The following is a 20,173-nucleotide window of genomic DNA, read 5'->3' as shown; positions in this document are numbered from 1 at the left end:
TCGTCATGGCCCAGGCATTACCTTTCAACATGACAACGCCCGGCCTCAAATTGCTCGACTTGTTCAGGATTCTCTTCAACAAAACAACGTGAATGTCATTCCCTGGCCGGCTCGCTCCCCTGATCTCTCACCAATCGAGCACATGTGGGATGAGATGGAGAGACAACCTTCGACGTGTTCCACAGACCCTGCAGGAACTTCGAAACATGCTCCAGCAGATATGGACAGATATCCCACAGGACTTTGTGCAACGCCTGGTCTATTCCATGAAACGAAGATGTGTTGCTTGCCAGAGGTGGACACACACGCTACTGATTATGTTTATTTATTGATTATGTCAATTATGTAATTTGATTGGTTTGATTTTTTTTATGAAATCACGCTTTTTCTGAAGTCTGTATGGGAAATTAACCATTTGAACAGTCTTTTATCCATAGCAAACCGAAATTGTTTCGGATTTTGTAAAAAGCATAACTTTGCATTAAATCTTATTCAATGTCACAGGAACTTTTGTTGTTCAGTATACATTTGTACTTAGTAATGACAGACAATAGAGTCCCTAAGGGTCTAGAGTACTTAGATAAAAGCTTGTCTGCTGTGTTACATGAACACCCAGATTGGGAAATTATTCTTCCTGGTGACTATAATGTACGCTGTGGTAATTTGATTGGTTGGTTGATTGGTTTGTCGTTTAACGCCGCGCTCAGCAATATTCCAGCTATATGACGGCGGTCTGTAAATAATACAGTCTGGACCAGACAATCCAGTGAATAATATCATGAGCATCGATCCACGCAATTGGGATCGATGACATGCATCAACCAAATCAGCGAGCCTGACCACCCAATGCCGATAGTCGCATTTTACGACAAACTTAGTCACCTTTTACGACAAGCATTGGTTGCTGAAGACCTACATGTATTCTACCCCGGAATCTTCACGGGTCTGGTAATTTGAAAGATTTTATTATCGACGACAACGACAGATTTATTACATGTTTATAAGAAGTATGTATCGGATGCATTTGACGTGCCCCGCAGTACCAGAGATGATGTGTGTAATGATTACAGGAGGGATCTGGTAGACTTTTGTTGTACGTTTTCTGTCCATATTGTAAATGGACGATTTGCTGGGAATCATTTACTTGTTTTAAGGAAGGTGGCGCTAGTTTGGTTGATTATGTACTATGCTCAACTATTTTTTTTCACAAGCTATGAATCAGGTCACTTTCCTTTCCTACTTACCCTCCATGGATGTGATAGACAGGTCAATAATGTTAATGCAATGCATGTGAATAATATTCCCAGATATACATGGAGAAATGAAATATGTGATGCCTTCAAACATAATGTTTTTGAGTCATTGTCTGCACTTCACATGGATGAGTTTATGCATTTATTGTCTTTGAATGTTGATTTAGCTGTTGAAGCTTTGACCAATGCTGTACATAGTGGTTCTATTTCATGCGGATTACTTTCTAGGGCTAGATAATCAAAACTTACATCTGGATAAAAAATGCTACGATAAAGACTGTGAGGATATGAAGACTAAAAAGTTTAATGTATTAGACAAGTTATTGGTGATAAGGAGATTCTTTCTAAATATTCAACATAATCGCATTGACAAAGAAGACAAGTTGTGGTCCTCTTTCCACCCAGATTTGCCAAGAAGATTGGTTTGATTATATTAAGACTGAATATTTTAAACCATACTGATATACTTGTGGACTCGGATATCATTGAGCAGATAGATTAGGTTATAAATAACTATAATGAACAATTGTGTGATTTCTGTACTGATGATGATATAATAATATTCTTAATGATGATATTACACAGGAAGAGATCGAATCATTCATAAGAGATCTGAAGCAGGGTAAAGCTGCAGGACCAGATGGTATTACGGCTGACATGATCCAATGCTGCAGAACTGTTTTAATTCCATATTTGTTAGTTATGTATAATACTATTTTGTCAACGGGTAATTTTCCATCAGAATGGGCTGAGAGTGTTATTGTACCACTCTTTAAAAAAGGAAGCTTCGACTGTGTTAATAATTAGAGACATATCTTTGATGGATATTTTTGGGAAGTTATTCGGCTCTATTCTAAATGGGCGTCTTAAACGTTTTTCCGATCACTTTAACAGTATACCTGTGGCCCAGGCAGGTGTTAGGAAAGGCTATTGCACAACGGATAATAGTTTCACTTTGCAATGTCGTGTACAAAAGTATTTATCTAAAATTTGGGGACGTTTTTACTGTATTTATGTAAACTTCAAGAAAGCATTTGATTCTTTTAATAGGAAATTACTGTGGTATTCAATAATTAATAAAGGTATTCATCGTAAATTATTCTCTGTACTGAGAAATATGTATTCGAATATAAAAGCAGCTTTAAGAGTGTCCAACACTACTATTACTGATTATTTTGATAGTTTAAGTAGAGTCAGACAAGTTTGTGTTATCAGCCCGTTTTTATTTGCAATGTTGATTTCAGAATTTCCATCATTGATGGAAAATGCAGATGTAAGAGGTATATACATAGGTGTAGATTATTTGGAACTCGTGTTATTATTGTATGCTGATGATTTCTGTATTTTTGATTACAGTGTTATTGGTTTGCAAAGAAAGATTGATATTTTATGTAAATATAGTAAATCATGGGGCTTACAGATAAATATGGATAAGACAGAAATATTAGTTTTTTTTTCTAAATGGTGGTTATTTACGACATTATGAGAAGTGGTATTTTGATGGAGAGCTACTAAAGACATCAACCTATTATAATTTTTTAGGTATTATGTTTTCTACTAGGTTGACAGTATGTACAAATACTCTTGTTTCAAAAGCCACTAAAGCTCAATTACAGCATAAACACCCAAATATTCCTGGAAATATGTTATTTAAGTTGTTTGATTGTAAGATAAAACCTTTTTTGTTATACGGGGCGGAGGTGTGGGGCTGTAAGATTGTTGTTATACACGTATGGTTTCGGATATGGATGGGTTAGTCAAGATATTGGAGATTTTTCATATTTTCTGTCGATGTTCAGACAGAGATTAGAAGATTGTGGAAAACAAAACATATTTAGTATTATCAATGATTCAAAACGACTTGCACATGATACGAATATTAAGTCATTGCTGACTGTTGAATATGATGTTACAAACATCAATGTTAGGGAATTAAGAAGATATATCTGCTTGTTGAGATTGCATGAACTGCCGTTGCGCTGTAATATCAGATGTAAAGAAGCTATAACTGTTAACCGAATTTGTAGGATGTGTAATACTAAAAGCATTGAAGATGAACTCCATTTCATATTTGATTGCGCGGCATATGTATTGTTGAGAAATTCATCAAACATCTGTCTGTCTGTCTGTCTGTCTGTCTGTCTGTCTGTCTGTCTGTCTGACTGTCTATGGATATTGTTGTATCAACTGTGTACATGGGCCGACGGCCTTCGAAGCAGAAAATAAACTTACTTTCTGCTCAAGCCAAGAAATCACTCATCAACATCTTTAATTATCAAAAGAAATTCGGATATTTATCACATGAAGACAACTTGAAAACGTTTGACGGCATGATAGTTCCAATATTGTGTTATGGTGCTGAAATCTGGGGAATTTCATATAACAAGTAAATGGAAAGTACATAGACTGTATTCGGCAAACGATTTCCTAGATTTAATAATATTACTCTTAATAACATGGTTCTTGGAGAGTGTGGCAGACTGGCAGAGAATGTATTTACATGACAATAGATATAAAATACTGGACTATATTAATTCACCTCTACAATAATAGACTACCATATCAGATTTACATTATACTTATATCTATTGATAATGCTGGAAGACACACATGGGTTACTTCAATTATGAATATTATATTTCATCTAGGATTTGGTATAGTCTGGATTCAGCAGAACATGGGAGATGCTGAAATCTTTAAAACTAATTTAAACAAGGATCTTCAACAAATTGGCACTCATCCTTGGAAAGTTCATCAAAGTGCAAGTACTATAAACAATATACGTCACTTCACAATACTGAATCATATCTAACAATAAACATACCTCAATATATTAATTGGCATTTAGCAAAATTTAGATGAAATATTTTTGGATTATGTGTTCAGATTGGAAGACACAATAATATTCCTCATGATGAAAGATATTGCGAGTTCTGTTTGAAGAAAAATATGAGGAGTGTAGAAGATGAATACCGTGTGATGATGATATGTGAACGCTACTCCCAGTTCAGAAAGCAATATATACAACAATATTATACAGATAATCCAGGAACTGAAACATTATCCATCTTATGAATTCTTCAGAGAGAGGAGCGGTGGGGTAGCCTAGTGGTTAAAGTGTTCGCTCGTTACACCGAAGACACGGGCTCCATTCCCTACATGGATACAATGTGTGAAGCTCATTTCTGGTGTCCCACGCCTTGATATTGCTGGAAAATTGTCAAAAGCGGCGAAAAAAGATACTACCTCACTCACTCTTCAGAGATAACATTTGTCTATTTTCTTAACTTAAGGTTTTACAATGAGAAATGGGAAAACAAATATTTAATATCAACAACTGTGTATGCAGGATAATGAAGCATTCGTATTATTGTATCGTATTATTGTATGTATATGAATATATATACTTTTAAAAGATACATTTAGAACACTGAACGTGCTATAGAGGAATACAGATGCACATGTAGGTTGCTCTAAACAGCAATGATTGTATTAATATTTGGCACATGAGAGCGGATAGATCGGGCATGGTTCTTACATATTTGGACAACCATGTTTGCCGAATACACTAAATCAGATTATCCCGTAATCCGCTGTCGCTGATGATAATCCGTGATAAGTTACAGTCTTGTTTTTACCACAAATCCGGGATTATATAAATGAATGGTGTTGATCTGGGCGTGTCCTCATCAACTGTAATTGTTCTAAGAGTGGTATCATTACAATGAGACAGTTGGTAATCCGCTTCTCATCACGAGTTGTTCTTGACAAGCTTTGCAGACAAGTACTGGGAGACAAATGCATTGAAATGGTCACTACGTTTTGTGTCTGGAGGATTTTCTAGTCCCTCAATGTAATGAAATAATACATATAGGATCAACTTTTTAAACTAATTGTCAATCATCGATATTGCTAATAGGAACTGACAATTACATGTAATCGCAAATTTTCCACTTATTCATAAACACGAAGTCCAGTCGTACATTTTATGTGGTACATACATATCTCAATTATAATTCTAGAAAGTTTGTACTACTACTACTACTACTACTACTACTACTACTACTACTACTACTACTACTACTACTACTACTACTACTACTACTACTACCACTACTACTACTACCACTACTACTACTACTACTACTACAACTTAACTGCGAATAAAAATGAATTCGGAAGAGATGGTGTACTGAATATATGTTCTCTAAGTACATTTGTTTAGCGATTACAATAGCAAAACCGAATACAAAAACGTGAGTAACCTTAAAGCGAATACACTGATAAGGTTTTTGTGATGTTCAAGCTAAAAGAACTACATATCTCAAGGGAAGGGTCACGTGACATATCTTATGGAGAAGTTCATAGAGATTTTGGGAGACATGAATTATTTTATTTGTATTTTCAGTCAAAAAACAAGAAACTTACATTTTCTCCCGTTTCAGTTATTATTAATATGTTACTATTATATATAATCTCAACAATGCCCTCTGATAATACCCCCTGGTGAGAAACAGTTACCAACTACCTCGTTATTGATGTTTATACACCACACCAAGAACAATGGCGGCGATGACGCTGCTCCGGGATAATCAGCCTGCCTCCGCATAATCCAAGATGTTTAGCTCCCCCATGTAGATATGTCGGATAATACCCAGCAGGGGAGTGTGAATTCTAGGGTAATCTGTGTTGATTTAATCCAGGAATATGAGTATAAATACAAGGTCCCATCTTTGGTGTATCAGACATTCCCACTTTGTACTGGACAGAAGCAGAAACGATGAAAGTTGTGTTGTTTGTTTGTATGTTGACCATGGTCACTGCTGGAGAGGCGGACACAGAGGTAGGTTGTGTTTTGTTTCTTCTTTTATCTTTTCTTCTCATTATCAGTATTGGTATTTATCTGGCTAGTCATGAATGTCTGTAGAAAATCAGTATATATAAGAAATGTCATGTAATTACTTACTCTGGGTTTATTGTTCTAAAACTTCTTTCTCTCATCATGTTTAAAGTAACGGGTGGCATACGGTGTTTGAGATTATCACATCTGTTTTACCCTAGACCGATTATTTAACCTATGTTTACTCATTCCCTTATAGGTTAACCACATAGATTCCGTCATTGAGCAACGTGAGTATAGTGTTTTAAAAATTATGAACCAAATCTTGACAAGCTATAGTGAAGGATTGAATAATACTATTTTAGTTTCATCTGCTTGGGCGTTACTCACGCAACTGGCATCATGTAATATGCTGAAATAATGAGATATCTGTGTTAAAGATGCCAAATTTCTACTTACTATTATGCTTAGTCCTTCAATGTAGAGACGGACCTTTGATGAAATCAATGTCACTAAATATAGTTTGAATGTTTTAATGTACGGATATTATATTTTGTGATACCAGTTGTTTGACTAAAAACTACCTTACCTTCAGTCAAGGCAATACAATCAGATCTGGTTGGAATGGATCATCAGATGAACACGAAATTCCTTGACGATGTCACTGATGAGTCATCAACGAACAGTAAGTTCACACCGGTTGTATTGTTACACTTCGGGGTACACATTTGAAGAAGGGATTGTTGGAGATAATGATGTTCTCTTGAATTCTAAGATTGAGAGATAAGATGAATAAATATGTGTTTGGGTATACCCTGAAAGATGCACGTGAAATGACTTGTGTTGATATTTCCAGACATATTCAAAGACCCCGTTTAACGCCACTAAATAGAACAAAATGTGGGGTGGCAAAGTATGAAAGTTTTTGTGATTGCATTCATAATCTGTAACAACCCTATATCTCTATACTCTGAACTTATTTACCTATTAGAGGGTGCGACAAAAACTTCACCAACGACTTGGGGTGACCACCAAGGAATAGTTGATGGACAAACGCTGGACAGAGAAAACAGAATTGACATCTTGTTCAGACTCCTGCATGGTAAGAAGTCTAATTATTCAACATTAACGGCATCACTATCCATGATTTGTCTATTGGGTTAACTGACAAATCTGATCATACATATGTTTCAGAGGATTTATTGCATATGGGACATACAGATGACAAATTCCGATTATTTAAAACAAATATTTTGCTGATACGCGTTCTCAAACATCATTATCCACTATAGAACATCATCCAGTTCAGATGGTGCGACCTTTGATCAGACTTTCGAAGTTAAAGTACTCTGAAATTGTCCCATGATAGTAAGCAGTGTATTAATGCCTTTACTTTGACGTAGGTGATGACAAAGACAAGTATGTTGTTTGTACACTGGCTGACGCCGCCGAGACGTCTCAGATTTCCATAGAAGACATCAGCACATCCAAGTATCAAGACAAACACACCATCAGGTCAGTTTCGTACTAACTCTCATCTATGGACACTTCGTTTGTGGTTGAGAGTTTAATATAGTTGATACCTACACCAATTATCATTAGACTTGATAACACCATTCACTTTTACAGACGGCGCTCTATCGACTGCAGACAAGACGCCCGCTACCGGACAATGGACGGAAGTTGCAACAATGCTCGCTGGCCAACCTGGGGATCAACCAACCAACCATTCAAGAGATTTATTGATCCTGCATATGATGATGGTAAAGAACTGACTTTCTTCACATTGATATTAGAACTTAAAAATCATTATTTCATGCTTATGACCAGGGCGATTTTCATAAATAAATCAGACCGTTTGGAAGCAAGTCTTGTAAGTATTCCAATGGGGACATTTAGTTATGCCCCATCAATATTACAACTAACCATACTTTAGTGAACTTTAAAAGCAAAGGTTTGACTTTTCAGGCAAGTTCGTTCCCCGAATGAGAGGCGTTGATGGTTATCCCCTTCCCAGTCCACGCGCCATCAGTGTGGCCGTCCATCCGGGAGTTGACAGTCCTTCTGACGACCACACGGTGATGGTGATGCAGTGGGGGCAGTTTGTTGACCACGATCTCACCGGAACTCCTCTCCATGCAGGTAGGTGCCAAATGGCCAATACCCTCTGACCATCAAAGTGACCAGACGTGTGATGATGAAATCAGACAAACTGTGATATATTTGTTTTTGTGATCCATATTTTTCGAACCTATTTCAATAATTACGATATGCATCTAAATCTTTGTATTAACTTAACAAATCCTCATATTCCTTCAAGGTGATGTTCAATCAAAATGTTGCGATGGTCACACACCTGGAGAGATGCATTCTGATGTACGAGCTGGGTAAGCAATTAACATTCTATATTTTCCACACTTAATCATTCTGTTTGTGTTAATGGAAATAACTGGTCGAGATATTTGAAATAAATGAATCAGAAATAATAAACTTTAAAATTACGTGACATTGTATACATGTTTAGAATTGGGATGAAAGGGATACAACCTTTTCCATGATTATAAAAGTCTACCGTACGATTCCGACTATATCATAAGCATGTGTTTGTGTATCATAACATATCATAAACATTATCATAACAATGGTTGTATTTCACTGTTCCAGCGGTCCTTGTTTCCCAATCACCATGCCAGTAAATGAAGGACATTTCCAAAAGAACTGCATGGAGTTCAAAAGATCAGCCCCAGCACCTGGAAGGAGTGAGTATATGAATACAAGGCTGTGTAGGTTACCTCATTTCAATGAAGGATTGTTCTGTCATTATTTTTATGCTCATCTTATTAAGTAACGAAAGCCATAAACAGCACTGTATGATAACATCCATATTTAATTTAAAACCATGTGACTTCCAGATACTCGAGAACAGTTGAACCTACTGACGTCCTTTGTGGACGCCTCTAACGTGTACGGCCTCAGTCAGGATCAGATCAATCACCTCAGGAATGGACGTAAGTCAGGCAATATTTTGTTTTAAATTATAATTCATGATCAAACAAATATTTTAAAATGTGGCAAATACCGTGGAGAGAAATTGGTATATACAAATAAATGTCGTCATTCAACTTTTCAGCCTACATGAAAACCAAGGGCGATAACCTGTTGCCAGAATCCAACCAAGGCAACTGTCGAACAAGCAATACCAACGAATGGTGTTTTGAAGCTGGTAAATACAACTTAATTATTAATGTATCCGTAGTACTATTTTCAGAATCTTTTTATATTGTACTTCACACATGACTATTTGGTACATTTCGAATGATAATTCACAACACTTTCACACCTTCTTTATAACTAACTCCATCATCAGGTGACGACCGTGTGAACGTGTTCCCTGGTCTGGCCGTGCTACACACCATGTTTGTCCGCGAACACAATCGTCTTGTCAAAGAACTTGCTGATGTCATGCCATCGACCACTCCTGATGATGTCTTGTTTGAGGAGGCCAGAAAGATCGTGTCAGCCATCATCCAACAAGTCACCTACCGCGAATGGCTGCCCATTATTGTTGGGCCCTTGGCCATGAGGAAGTACAGACTGACCCCTGGCTTTAGCTTCAGGTACAACTTCACCCAAAACCCCACCATCTACAACGCTTTCGCCACCGCCGCCTTCAGATACGGCCACTCCACCATTCCACGTTTCCTGACCCTCGGAGATCGACGTGTACCCATAGAACAGCTCTTCTTCAGACCTTCTGAGGTCATCAAAGATCTGGACACCGTGCTGAAGGCTATCCTCAAGGACAGACATCAGGAGGTTAACCGATTCATCAACAAGGGATGACTGAGCATTTGTTTGAGACGTCGGGCAATAATGGCTTTGACATCGTGTCCTTGAACATTCAGAGAGGTCGTGACCACGGCCTGCCATCATACAACAGCTTCCGCAAGGCATGTCAGCTATGGGAAGTGACTTCATTTGATGACAGTATATTTGGTAAAGCAGGAGCTGCTTTGAAAAGTGTATACAGGTTTGTCTAATTTAATTTACTCTTGTATGTGTACAGAGTTATTGTAACAAATTTATTAAATAAAGATACTTTAACCCTTATTTGACATTTCTCAAGATCTCCTTACGTTTATGTATTCTTGCTTCAGATCCCCTGATGACATCGACGTCTTCACCGGTGCAGTAGCTGAACAGCACGTGCATGGCGGTGTAGTGGGCCCTCTCCTCGCTTGTCTGATTGGTCAACAGTTCCATGACCTGAAATATGGCGACTCATTCTGGTTCGAAACATCCCATCCAAGAAAGGGCTTTACATTAGGTACCGTCCAGTCTGTTCCTGTGTGCTTGTATGTTTTGTTAAACTATTTTGTTGATGTCAAACTATGTACTTATGAGATAACTTAATATGCCTTTAAGATGAGAATGTTATATCATAATATGAATTTTATTGCATTTCTAATTCAAGATGTCAAAATGTTTTAGTGTTTCACTGACAATAGTTTGGAAAAAAGATACTCTCTTGCTGTCAGAAGTAATTGTATATATAAATATTTATTGCGTTTTCTATTTCAGGACAACTGTCTGAGATCCGACGAATGCGCTTTGCCAAAATTCTTTGTAGGAATTCAGGAGTGAAGTCCATCCAAAGAGATCCTTTTACAGTGTACTCAAAAGAAAGGTAGGCAATGAAGACATTCATCTCCTTTGTTCGTCAGTAATTAATTATCTCGCACAGACAGACCTCATATTAACATGCGACAGGGTATATCTGGCGTACTTCATTTAGTGAACATTAATCAGAATTGTATCCTGGATCCATTTACACCTCGTGACACACTTTGAATGTAACATATTCAAGCTCATTCAGTTATATAGGATACGAATATAAAACCAGATCATATGAAATATGCTGACGGAAATGTTAATATTTTAACTGGGTGACACATTTTTGTATTTCACAGCAATCCTTTGATACCCTGCAACGATCTTCCAACAATCGATTTAACCAAATGGCGGAGATGAGAGGTTGCTTGGCCTACCCTTAAGTTCAACAAATAAACCCCGAAGACTTGAAACATAGCATTTTGGTGTTCCACCATGTATAGCCCACACTACTAGTCCTGGTTTGTAAGATGCCTAAATCACAGAATACATTACATTTTTGACATTTGTGTTCAACTGTCTTCATACTAAATAAGTAATGCCAAGTACATTGAGGTATGGCATTTCACTAATAATGCTGGAATTATTAACGGAAATGTCAGTTAACATTATACCTGATTATAATGCCTACACTTTATGAGAACAAAACGAATTAGTAACCAATTAAGTTAGTAAATCCATCAGTTACACCATCAAAGCGTTTAATCAAAGCATACAAGTAGCATTATTATTGGCAGTATATGTTTATGGCATTGTATAATTTATTCGTCAAGGACATAAACATATTCTATATGTATGACTTGCACTATTTCATAGATCTATAAAGGAGGTGTTTCTTATTTTTTGTCATTGTATGATATTGTATAATATATTGTTGATGTGGTGCTTAAAGCAACTATCAATATATGTGTGATCATGTGTGAAGATTCGTATATCATCTTTAATAGAAACAATATTGAACAATACTTGTGTTATATCATATATAACAATCAATTGTATTTGTTAATTTTTCAACCGTTTTGAAATAAACACGTTCTCTTTTGAATTTCTGATTCATTGTCTCTTAATTTGTTGGTTTGGTGTTATTCATCTACCGTTTGGTAGGCTGATTGGTACATTGATACGTTTCACATTTGTGTTAATGTTTGGTATGATGACATAGTATCCAGGGCCTAGATACATATTGTTTCTAACAATACATGTTCCATACAATCTCATTGTTCCGAGCAGTGCTTTCAGTAAGTGTATAGCTCACATTGTGCCAGACAGTACTTCCCATACACGTATTACACTTCCCATTTTCGCTGCAAGTACTTCCTACACACGCAAATAGTTTACATTATTCCAGAAAGCGCTTCCTATTCATTTATATACTTCCCATTGTCGCTGTCAGTGCTTTCTACAAACGCAGTGCTTGCTATTCGTGTATATAGTTATTACAGAGTGTGCCCCCTATTCCCGCATATAGTTCGCATCGTCCCAGGCAGAGTTTCCTAATATGTATATATATGTTTATTTATAATTACATATGTATAATAACCCCCACTGTCCTTAGCGTACATATAGTTCACATTATTGATTGTACGGCACCCCGTGTACAAAGCACAGGTCACAAATCAGGCGACGTTAAGCAACGTTGCTCGTGGAAAGTTGATGGAAGGGTGACCGTGTTTGGCAGCATGGCTTGTGCGAGTTTCTAGGGCTTTGGTCAGCAGCATGGTATCGCATGGACGATGCGAACTATATGCGGGTATAGGAGGCACCCTCTGTGATAATGTGAACTATATATATGTATAGGAAGCACTGCTTTGGACCATGTGAACTCTATCCTTATACAGGAAGCAATATCAAGGACGAACAGCACTATATGCATGTATATCCACTGTGGAGGATAATGTGTACTATGAGGTACCGCGACAAAACTAGCATATGTGTAAGCGGTCAAATGAATAATCGCATGACCCTTTACAAAGTGCGAGTAGCTAGGGAAGTGAATGTGACGTTAACCCTCATTTCACTTCATCTGACCTCTCAACGAGCATGTAGACATGTGCATGAATCAACAAACATTAATGTATGTAGCTTGTTTTATATTACAGATAATTACAGGGGCATATCTCTTATTTACTCACTGTGCAAAGTTCTGACATATATTCTGGATAAAATATTACAATCCTGGTGTGACATTAATAATATTATACACGAATATTAAGCCCTTAAGCTGGATTTAGATCCGGATATTTTTCTATTGATCACTTTTTGGCATTACAGGCATTACAGGCATTTGCACAAATATCTCTCCAAAAACTAATGGTAGATTTTATAGCATCTTCGTTGATTTTTCAAAGGCATTTGATAGAATAAATCATGAAGTTTTATTGAAGTTTATTTGCACTGATCACAATATCTTTGGTCTTCTAGAGATACACTGCACAAAGGAAAGCATAGAGACTATGTTCCCCGAGTACCGTGTCTACACGAACTGCAGAGGGTAAACTACCGAGAGGGCGTGTCTGTGTGTGTTCACACTTCACTATCACATGGTCTGCGCCGTGTTATTATTGACTACACAGACATGATATTTCTGTTACTTGATAAGAGTATATATAATCTCACACGTAATTTACTTGTTGGTTTTGTGCATCCTGTTAATATACTCAACAACAAAAGTGCCTGTGACACCAATATTTTAGTGTATTTTTCAAACAAGTAAAGTCTGGTTTTCAATATTGTAGTACATGCAAGGAAATCAAATCACAAAAAACCCAACTGCTACAGAAAAGCATGTATTCCATGCAAAAGATGACTTTTATGCAAGTCCCATGCATTTCCCTACCCAAGCATGGGTATGAAAACATGTGCGTTAACGGGATTCCATATGCATTGTTTAGCATCGTGCTGACAACAGCCACTCAGAAAAACAACAAAATTACGTAACTATTCAACATTACGAAAAACAACGCCTGTCCGAAAATGAGCGTCTGCGAGTCATTGGTATGCTTGAAGCAGGATCGAGTCAACGTGATGTTGCAAGACAATTTAATGTCCACAGGAACACCATTTGATGTTTAAGGCAACGTTGGCAACAGACGAATGCAGTCAACCAATAATCGACAAGACAACTTGATTCGAACAACACACCTACGAAATCGATTCCAGCCAGCAACAGTGACTGCAAGAAGCATCTCTGGCCTTCAAGCACGTCTACAGTGGTGCAGACAGCGTCTATGCTGGACGGTCATGCACTGAGGACAAGTTCTATTCACTGACGAGTCTCGTTTTCACCTCATCCACAGCGATGGAGGCATTCGAGTATACCGACGTCGAGGTGAACGTTACGTCAATCATTGTGTCATGGAAGAAGATCGGTTCGGGGGCGACAGCGTTATGGTATGGGGTGAGATTACAGAAAGACAGAGGACCTGTTTGATAGTGGTAGAGATAAATCTCAATGGACAGCACTACCGCGATGAGATCATCGGCCCTGTTGTTCTACCGTTTTTGCGTCGTCATGGCCCGGTCATGACCTTTCAACATGACAACGCCCGGCCTCAAATTGCTCGACTTGTTCAGGATTCTCTTCAACAAAACAACGTGAATGTCATTCCCTGGCCGGCTCGCTCCCCTGATCTCTCACCAATCGAGCACATGTGGGATGAGATGGAGAGACAACCTTCGACGTGTTCCACAGACCCTGCAGGAACTTCGAAACATGCTCCAGCAGATATGGACAGATATCCCACAGGACTTTGTGCGACGCCTGGTCCATTCCATGAGACGAAGATGAGTTGCTTGCCAGAGGTGGACACACACGCTACTGATTATGTTTATTTATTGATTATGTCAATTATGTAATTTGATTGGTTTGATTTTGTTTTATGAAATCACGCTTTTTCTGAAGTCTGTATGGGAAATTAAACCATTTGAACACGTACAGGAGTCTTTTATCCATAGCAAACCGAATTTGTTTCAGATTTGGTAAAAAGCATAACTTTGCATTAAATCTTATTCAATGTCACTTTTGTTGTTCAGTATACATTTGTACTTAGTAATGACAGACAATAGAGTCCCTAAGGGTATAGAGTACTTAGATAAAAGCTTGTCTGCTGTGTTATATGAACACCCAGATTGGGAAATTATTCTTCCTGGTGACTATAATGTACGGTATGGTAATTTGATTTGTTGGTTGATTGGTTTGTCGTTTAACGCCGCACTCGGCAATATTCCAGCTATATGACGGCGGTCTGTAAATAATACAGTCTGGACCAGACAATCCAGTGAATAATATCATAAGCATTTGGATCGATGACATGCATCAACCGAGTCAGCGAGCCTGACCACCCAATCCCGTTAGTCGCCTTTTACGACAAACATAGTCACCTTTTACGACAAGCATGGGTTGCTGAAGACCTACATATATTCTACCCCGGAATCTTCACGGGTCTGGTAATTTGAAAGATTTTATTATCGACGACAACAACATATTTATAACATGTTTATAAGACATGGAGTATGTATCGGATGCATTTGACGTGCCCCGCAGTACCAGAGATGATGTGTGTAATGATTACGGGAGGGATCTGGTAGACTTTTGTTGTACGTTTTCTGTCCATATTGTAAATAGACGATTTGCTGGGGATCATTTACTTGTTTTAAGGAAGGTGGCGCTAGTTTGGTTGATTATGTACTATGCCCAACTATTTTTTTTGACAAGCTATGAATCAGGTCACTTTCCTTTCCTACTTACCCTCCATGGATGTGATAGACAGGTCAATAATGTTAATGAAATGCATGTGAATAATATTCCCAGATATACATGGAGAAATGAAATATGTGATGCCTTCAAACATAATGTTTTTGAGTCATTGTCTGCACTTCACATGGATGAGTTTATGCATTTATTGTCTTTGAATGTTGATTTAGCTGTTGAAGCTTTGACCAATGCTGTACATAGTGGTTCTATTTCATGCGGATTACTTTCTAGGGCTAGATAATCAAAAATTGCATCTGGATAAAAAATGCAAGTTTAGAGTTATTGGTGATAAGGAGATTCTTTCTAAATATTCAACATAATCGCATTGACAAAGAAGACAAGTTGTGGTCCTCTTTCCACCCAGATTTGCCAAGAAGATTGGTTTGATTATATTAAGACTGAATATTTTAAACCATACTGATATACTTGTAGACTCGGATATCATTGAGCAGATAGATTAGGTTATAAATAACCATAATGAACAATTGTGTGATTTCTGTACTGATGATGATGTAAATAATATTCTTAATGATGATATTACACAGGAAGAGATCGAATCATTCATAAGAGATCTGAAGCAGGGTAAAGCTGCAGGACCAGATGGTATTACGGCTGACATGATCCAATGCTGCAGAACTGTTTTAATTCCATATTTGTTAGTTATGTATAATACTATTTTGTCAACGGGTAATTTTCCATCAGAATGGGCTGAGAGTGTTATTGTACCACTCCATAAAAAAAGGAAGCTTCGACTGTGTTAATAATTATAGAGGCATATCTTTGATGGATAGTTTTGGGAAGTTATTCTGCTCTATTCTAAATGGGCGTCTTAAACGTTTTTCCGATCACTTTAACAGTATACCTGTGGCCCAGGCAGGAGTTAGGAAAGGCTATTGCACAACGGATAATAGTTTCACTTTGCAATGTCGTGTACAAAAGTATTTATCTAAAATTTGGGGACGTTTTTACTTTATTTATGTAAACTTCAAGAAAGCATTTGATTCTTTTAATAGGAAATTACTGTGGTATTCAATAATTAATAAAGGTATTCATCGTAAATTATTCTCTGTACTGAGAAATATGTATTCGAATATAAACTCAATTGTAAGAGTATCCAACACTACTATTACTGATTATACTGATAGTTTAAGTGGAGTCAGATAAGTTTGTGTTATCAGCCCGTTTTTATTTGCAATGTTGATTTCAGAATTTCCATCATTGATGGAAAATGCAGATGTAAGAGGTATATACATAGGTGTAGATTATTTGGAACTCCTGTTATTATTGTATGCTGATGATTTCTGTATTTTTGATTACAGTGTTATTGGTTTGCAAAGAAAGATTGATATTTTATGTAAATATAGTAAATCATGGGGCTTACAGATAAATATGGATAAGACAGAAATATTAGTTTTTTTTTCTAAATGGTGGTTATTTACGACATTATGAGAAGTGGTATTTTGATGGAGAGCTACTAAAGACATCAACCTATTATATTCTTTTAGTTATTATGTTTTCTACTAGGTTGACAATATGTACAAATACTCTTGTTTCAAAAGCCACTAAAGCTCAATTACAGCATAAATACCCAAATATTCCTGGAAATATGTTATTTAAGTTGTTTGATTGTAAGATGAAACCTTTTTTTGTTATATGGGGCGGAGGTGTGGGGCTGTAAGATTGTTGTTATACACGTATGGTTTCGGATATGGAAGGGTTAGTCAAGATATTTGAGATATTTCATATTTTCTGTCGATGTTCAGACAGAGATTAGAAGATTGTGGAAAACAAAACATTTTTAGTATTATCAATGATTCAAAACGACTTGCACATGATACGAATATTAAGTCATTGCTGACTGTTGAATATTATGTTACAAACATAAATGTTAGGGAATTAAGAAGATATATCTGCTTGTTGAGATTGCATGAACTGCCGTTGCGCTGTAATATCAGATGTAAAGAAGCTATAACTGTTAACCGAATTTGTAGGATGTGTAATACTAAAAGCATTGAAGATGAACTCCATTTCATATTTGATTGCGATGCATATGTATTGTTGAGAAATTCATCAAACATCTGTCTGTCTGTCTGTCTGTCTGTCTCTCTGTCTGTCTCTCTGTCTGTCTATGGATATTGTTGTATCAACTGTGTACATGGGCTGATGGCCTTCGAAGCAGAAAATAAACTTACTTTCTGCTCAAGCCAAGAAATCACTCATCAACATCTTTAATTATCAAAAGAAATTCGGATATTTATCACATAAAGACAACTTCAAAACGTTTGACGGCATGATAGTTCCAATATTGTGTTATGGTGCTGAAATCTGGGGAACTTCATATAACAAGTAAATGGAAAGTACATAGACTGTATTCGGCAAACGATTTCCTAGATTTAATAATATTACTCTTAATAACATGGTTCTTGGAGAGTGTGGCAGACTGGCAGAGAATGTATTTACATGACAATAGATATAAAATACTGGACTATATTAATTCACCTCTACAATAATAGACTACCATATCAGATTTACATTATACTTATATCTATTGATAATGCTGGAAGACACACATGGGTTACTTCAATTATGAATATTATATTTCATCTAGGATTTGGTATAGTCTGGATTCAGCAGAACATGGGAGATGCTGAAATCTTTAAAACTAATTTAAACAAGGATCTTCAACAAATTGGCACTCATCCTTGGAAAGTTCATCAAAGTGCAAGTACTATAAACAATATACGTCACTTCACAATACTGAATCATATCTAACAATAAACATACCTCAATATATTAATTGGCATTTAGCAAAATTTAGATGAAATATTTTTGGATTATGTGTTCAGATTGGAAGACACAATAATATTCCTCATGATGAAAGATATTGCGAGTTCTGTTTGAAGAAAAATATGAGGAGTGTAGAAGATGAATACCGTGTGATGATGATATGTGAACGCTACTCCCAGTTCAGAAAGCAATATATACAACAATATTATACAGATAATCCAGGAACTGAAACATTATCCATCTTATGAATTCTTCAGAGAGAGAGGAGCGGTGGGGTAGCCTAGTGGTTAAAGTGTTCGCTCGTTACATCGAAGACACGGGCTCCATTCCCTACATGGATACAATGTGTGAAGCTCATTTCTGGTGTCCCACGCCTTGATATTGCTGGAAAATTGTCAAAAGCGGCGAAAAAAGATACTACCTCACTCACTCTTCAGAGATAACATTTGTCTATTTTCTTAACTTAAGGTTTTACAATGAGAAATGGGAAAACAAATATTTAATATCAACAACTGTGTATGCAGGATATTGAAGCATTCGTATTATTGTATCGTATTATTGTATGTATATGAATATATATACTTTTAAAAGATACATTTAGAACACTGAACGTGCTATAGAGGAATACAGATGCACATGTAGGTTGCTCTAAAAAGCAATGATTGTATTAATATTTGGCACATGAGAGCGAATAGATCGGGCATGGTTCTTACATATTTGGACAACCATGTTTGCCGAATACACTAAATCAGATTATCCCGTAATCCGCTGTCGCTGATGATAATCCGTGATAAGTTACAGTCTTGTTTTTACCACAAATCCGGGATTATATAAATGAATGGTGTTGATCTGGGCGTGTCCTCATCAACTGTAATTGTTCTAAGAGTGGTATCATTACAATGAGACAGTTGGTAATCCGCTTCTCATCACGAGTTGTTCTTGACAAGCTTTGCAGACAAGTACTGGGAGACAAATGCATTGAAATGGTCACTACGTTTTGTGTCTGGAGGATTTTCTAGTCCCTCAATGTAATGAAATAATACATATAGGATCAACTTTTTAAACTAATTGTCAATCATCGATATTGCTAATAGGAACTGACAATTACATGTAATCGCAAATTTTCCACTTATTCATAAACACGAAGTCCAGTCGTACATTTTATGTGGTACATACATATCTCAATTATAATTCTAGAAAGTTTGCACTACTACTACTACTACTACTACTACTACTACTACTACTACTACTACTACTACTACTACTACTACTACTACTACTACTACTACTACTACTACTACTACTATTACTACTACTACTACTACTACCACTTCTACTACTACTACTACTACAACTTAACTGCGAATACAAATGAATTCGGAAGAGATGGTGTACTGAATATATGTTCTCAAAGTACATTTGTTTAGCGATTACAATAGCAAAACCGAATACAAAAACGTGAGTAACCTTAAAGCGAATACACTGATAAGGTTTTTGTGATGTTCAAGCTAAAAGAACTACATATCTCAAGGGAAGGGTCACGTGACATATCTTATGGAGAAGTTCATAGAGATTTTGGGAGACATGAATTATTTTATTTGTATTTTCAGTCAAAAAACAAGAAACTTACATTTTCTCCCGTTTCAGTTATTATTAATATGTTACTATTATATATAATCTCAACAATGCCCTCTGATAATACCCCCTGGTGAGAAACAGTTACCAACTGCCTCGTTATTGATGTTTATACACCACACCAAGAACAATGGCGGCGATGACGCTGCTCCGGGATAATCAGCCTGCCTCCACTTAATCCAAGATGTTTAGCTCCCCCATGTAGATATGTCGGATAATACCCAGCAGGGGAGT

At 36.8% G+C, this 20,173-nt stretch overlaps 1 protein-coding gene and 1 long non-coding RNA gene across 2 annotated transcripts; both read left to right on the top strand.

Moving 5' to 3' along the window:
• Window positions 1–6,066: 6,066 nt before the first annotated feature.
• LOC124141313 (myeloperoxidase-like) lies at window positions 6,067–9,936 on the top strand. Its single transcript, XM_048393851.1, has 12 exons — window positions 6,067–6,096; window positions 6,353–6,383; window positions 6,689–6,778; window positions 7,085–7,195; window positions 7,497–7,608; window positions 7,723–7,856; window positions 8,062–8,235; window positions 8,414–8,480; window positions 8,758–8,852; window positions 9,006–9,101; window positions 9,224–9,316; window positions 9,461–9,936. Exons 1-12 carry the CDS (start codon window positions 6,067–6,069, stop codon window positions 9,934–9,936), a joined length of 1,509 nt encoding a protein of 502 aa, XP_048249808.1.
• Window positions 9,937–10,315: 379 nt separating this feature from the next.
• On the top strand, window positions 10,316–11,289 carry LOC125378345. Its single transcript, XR_007220211.1, has 3 exons — window positions 10,316–10,420; window positions 10,675–10,780; window positions 11,064–11,289. It is a non-coding gene; the product is annotated as an uncharacterized LOC125378345 (long non-coding RNA).
• The last annotated feature ends 8,884 nt before the right edge of the window (window positions 11,290–20,173 follow it).

This window comes from Haliotis rufescens, unplaced genomic scaffold (genome assembly GCF_023055435.1).
Source record: "Haliotis rufescens isolate VD_foot unplaced genomic scaffold, xgHalRufe1.0.p SCAF_12, whole genome shotgun sequence".
In the NCBI taxonomy this organism is placed as follows: domain Eukaryota; kingdom Metazoa; phylum Mollusca; class Gastropoda; order Lepetellida; family Haliotidae; genus Haliotis; species Haliotis rufescens.
Note: the sequence above shows the minus strand (reverse complement) of the source record. Positions and strands in the feature narration are given on the sequence as shown.

Bases quoted from the DNA above. Each gene is read 5' to 3' on its own strand.
- LOC124141313 (XM_048393851.1), top strand. From the start codon at position 6,067: ATGGTCACTGCTGGAGAGGCGGACACAGAG. The intron at 6,779-7,084 runs GTAAGTTCACAC...TTTACCTATTAG, and splicing joins TGATGAGTCATCAACGAACA to AGGGTGCGACAAAAACTTCA. The intron at 8,853-9,005 runs GTGAGTATATGA...TGTGACTTCCAG, and splicing joins AGCCCCAGCACCTGGAAGGA to ATACTCGAGAACAGTTGAAC.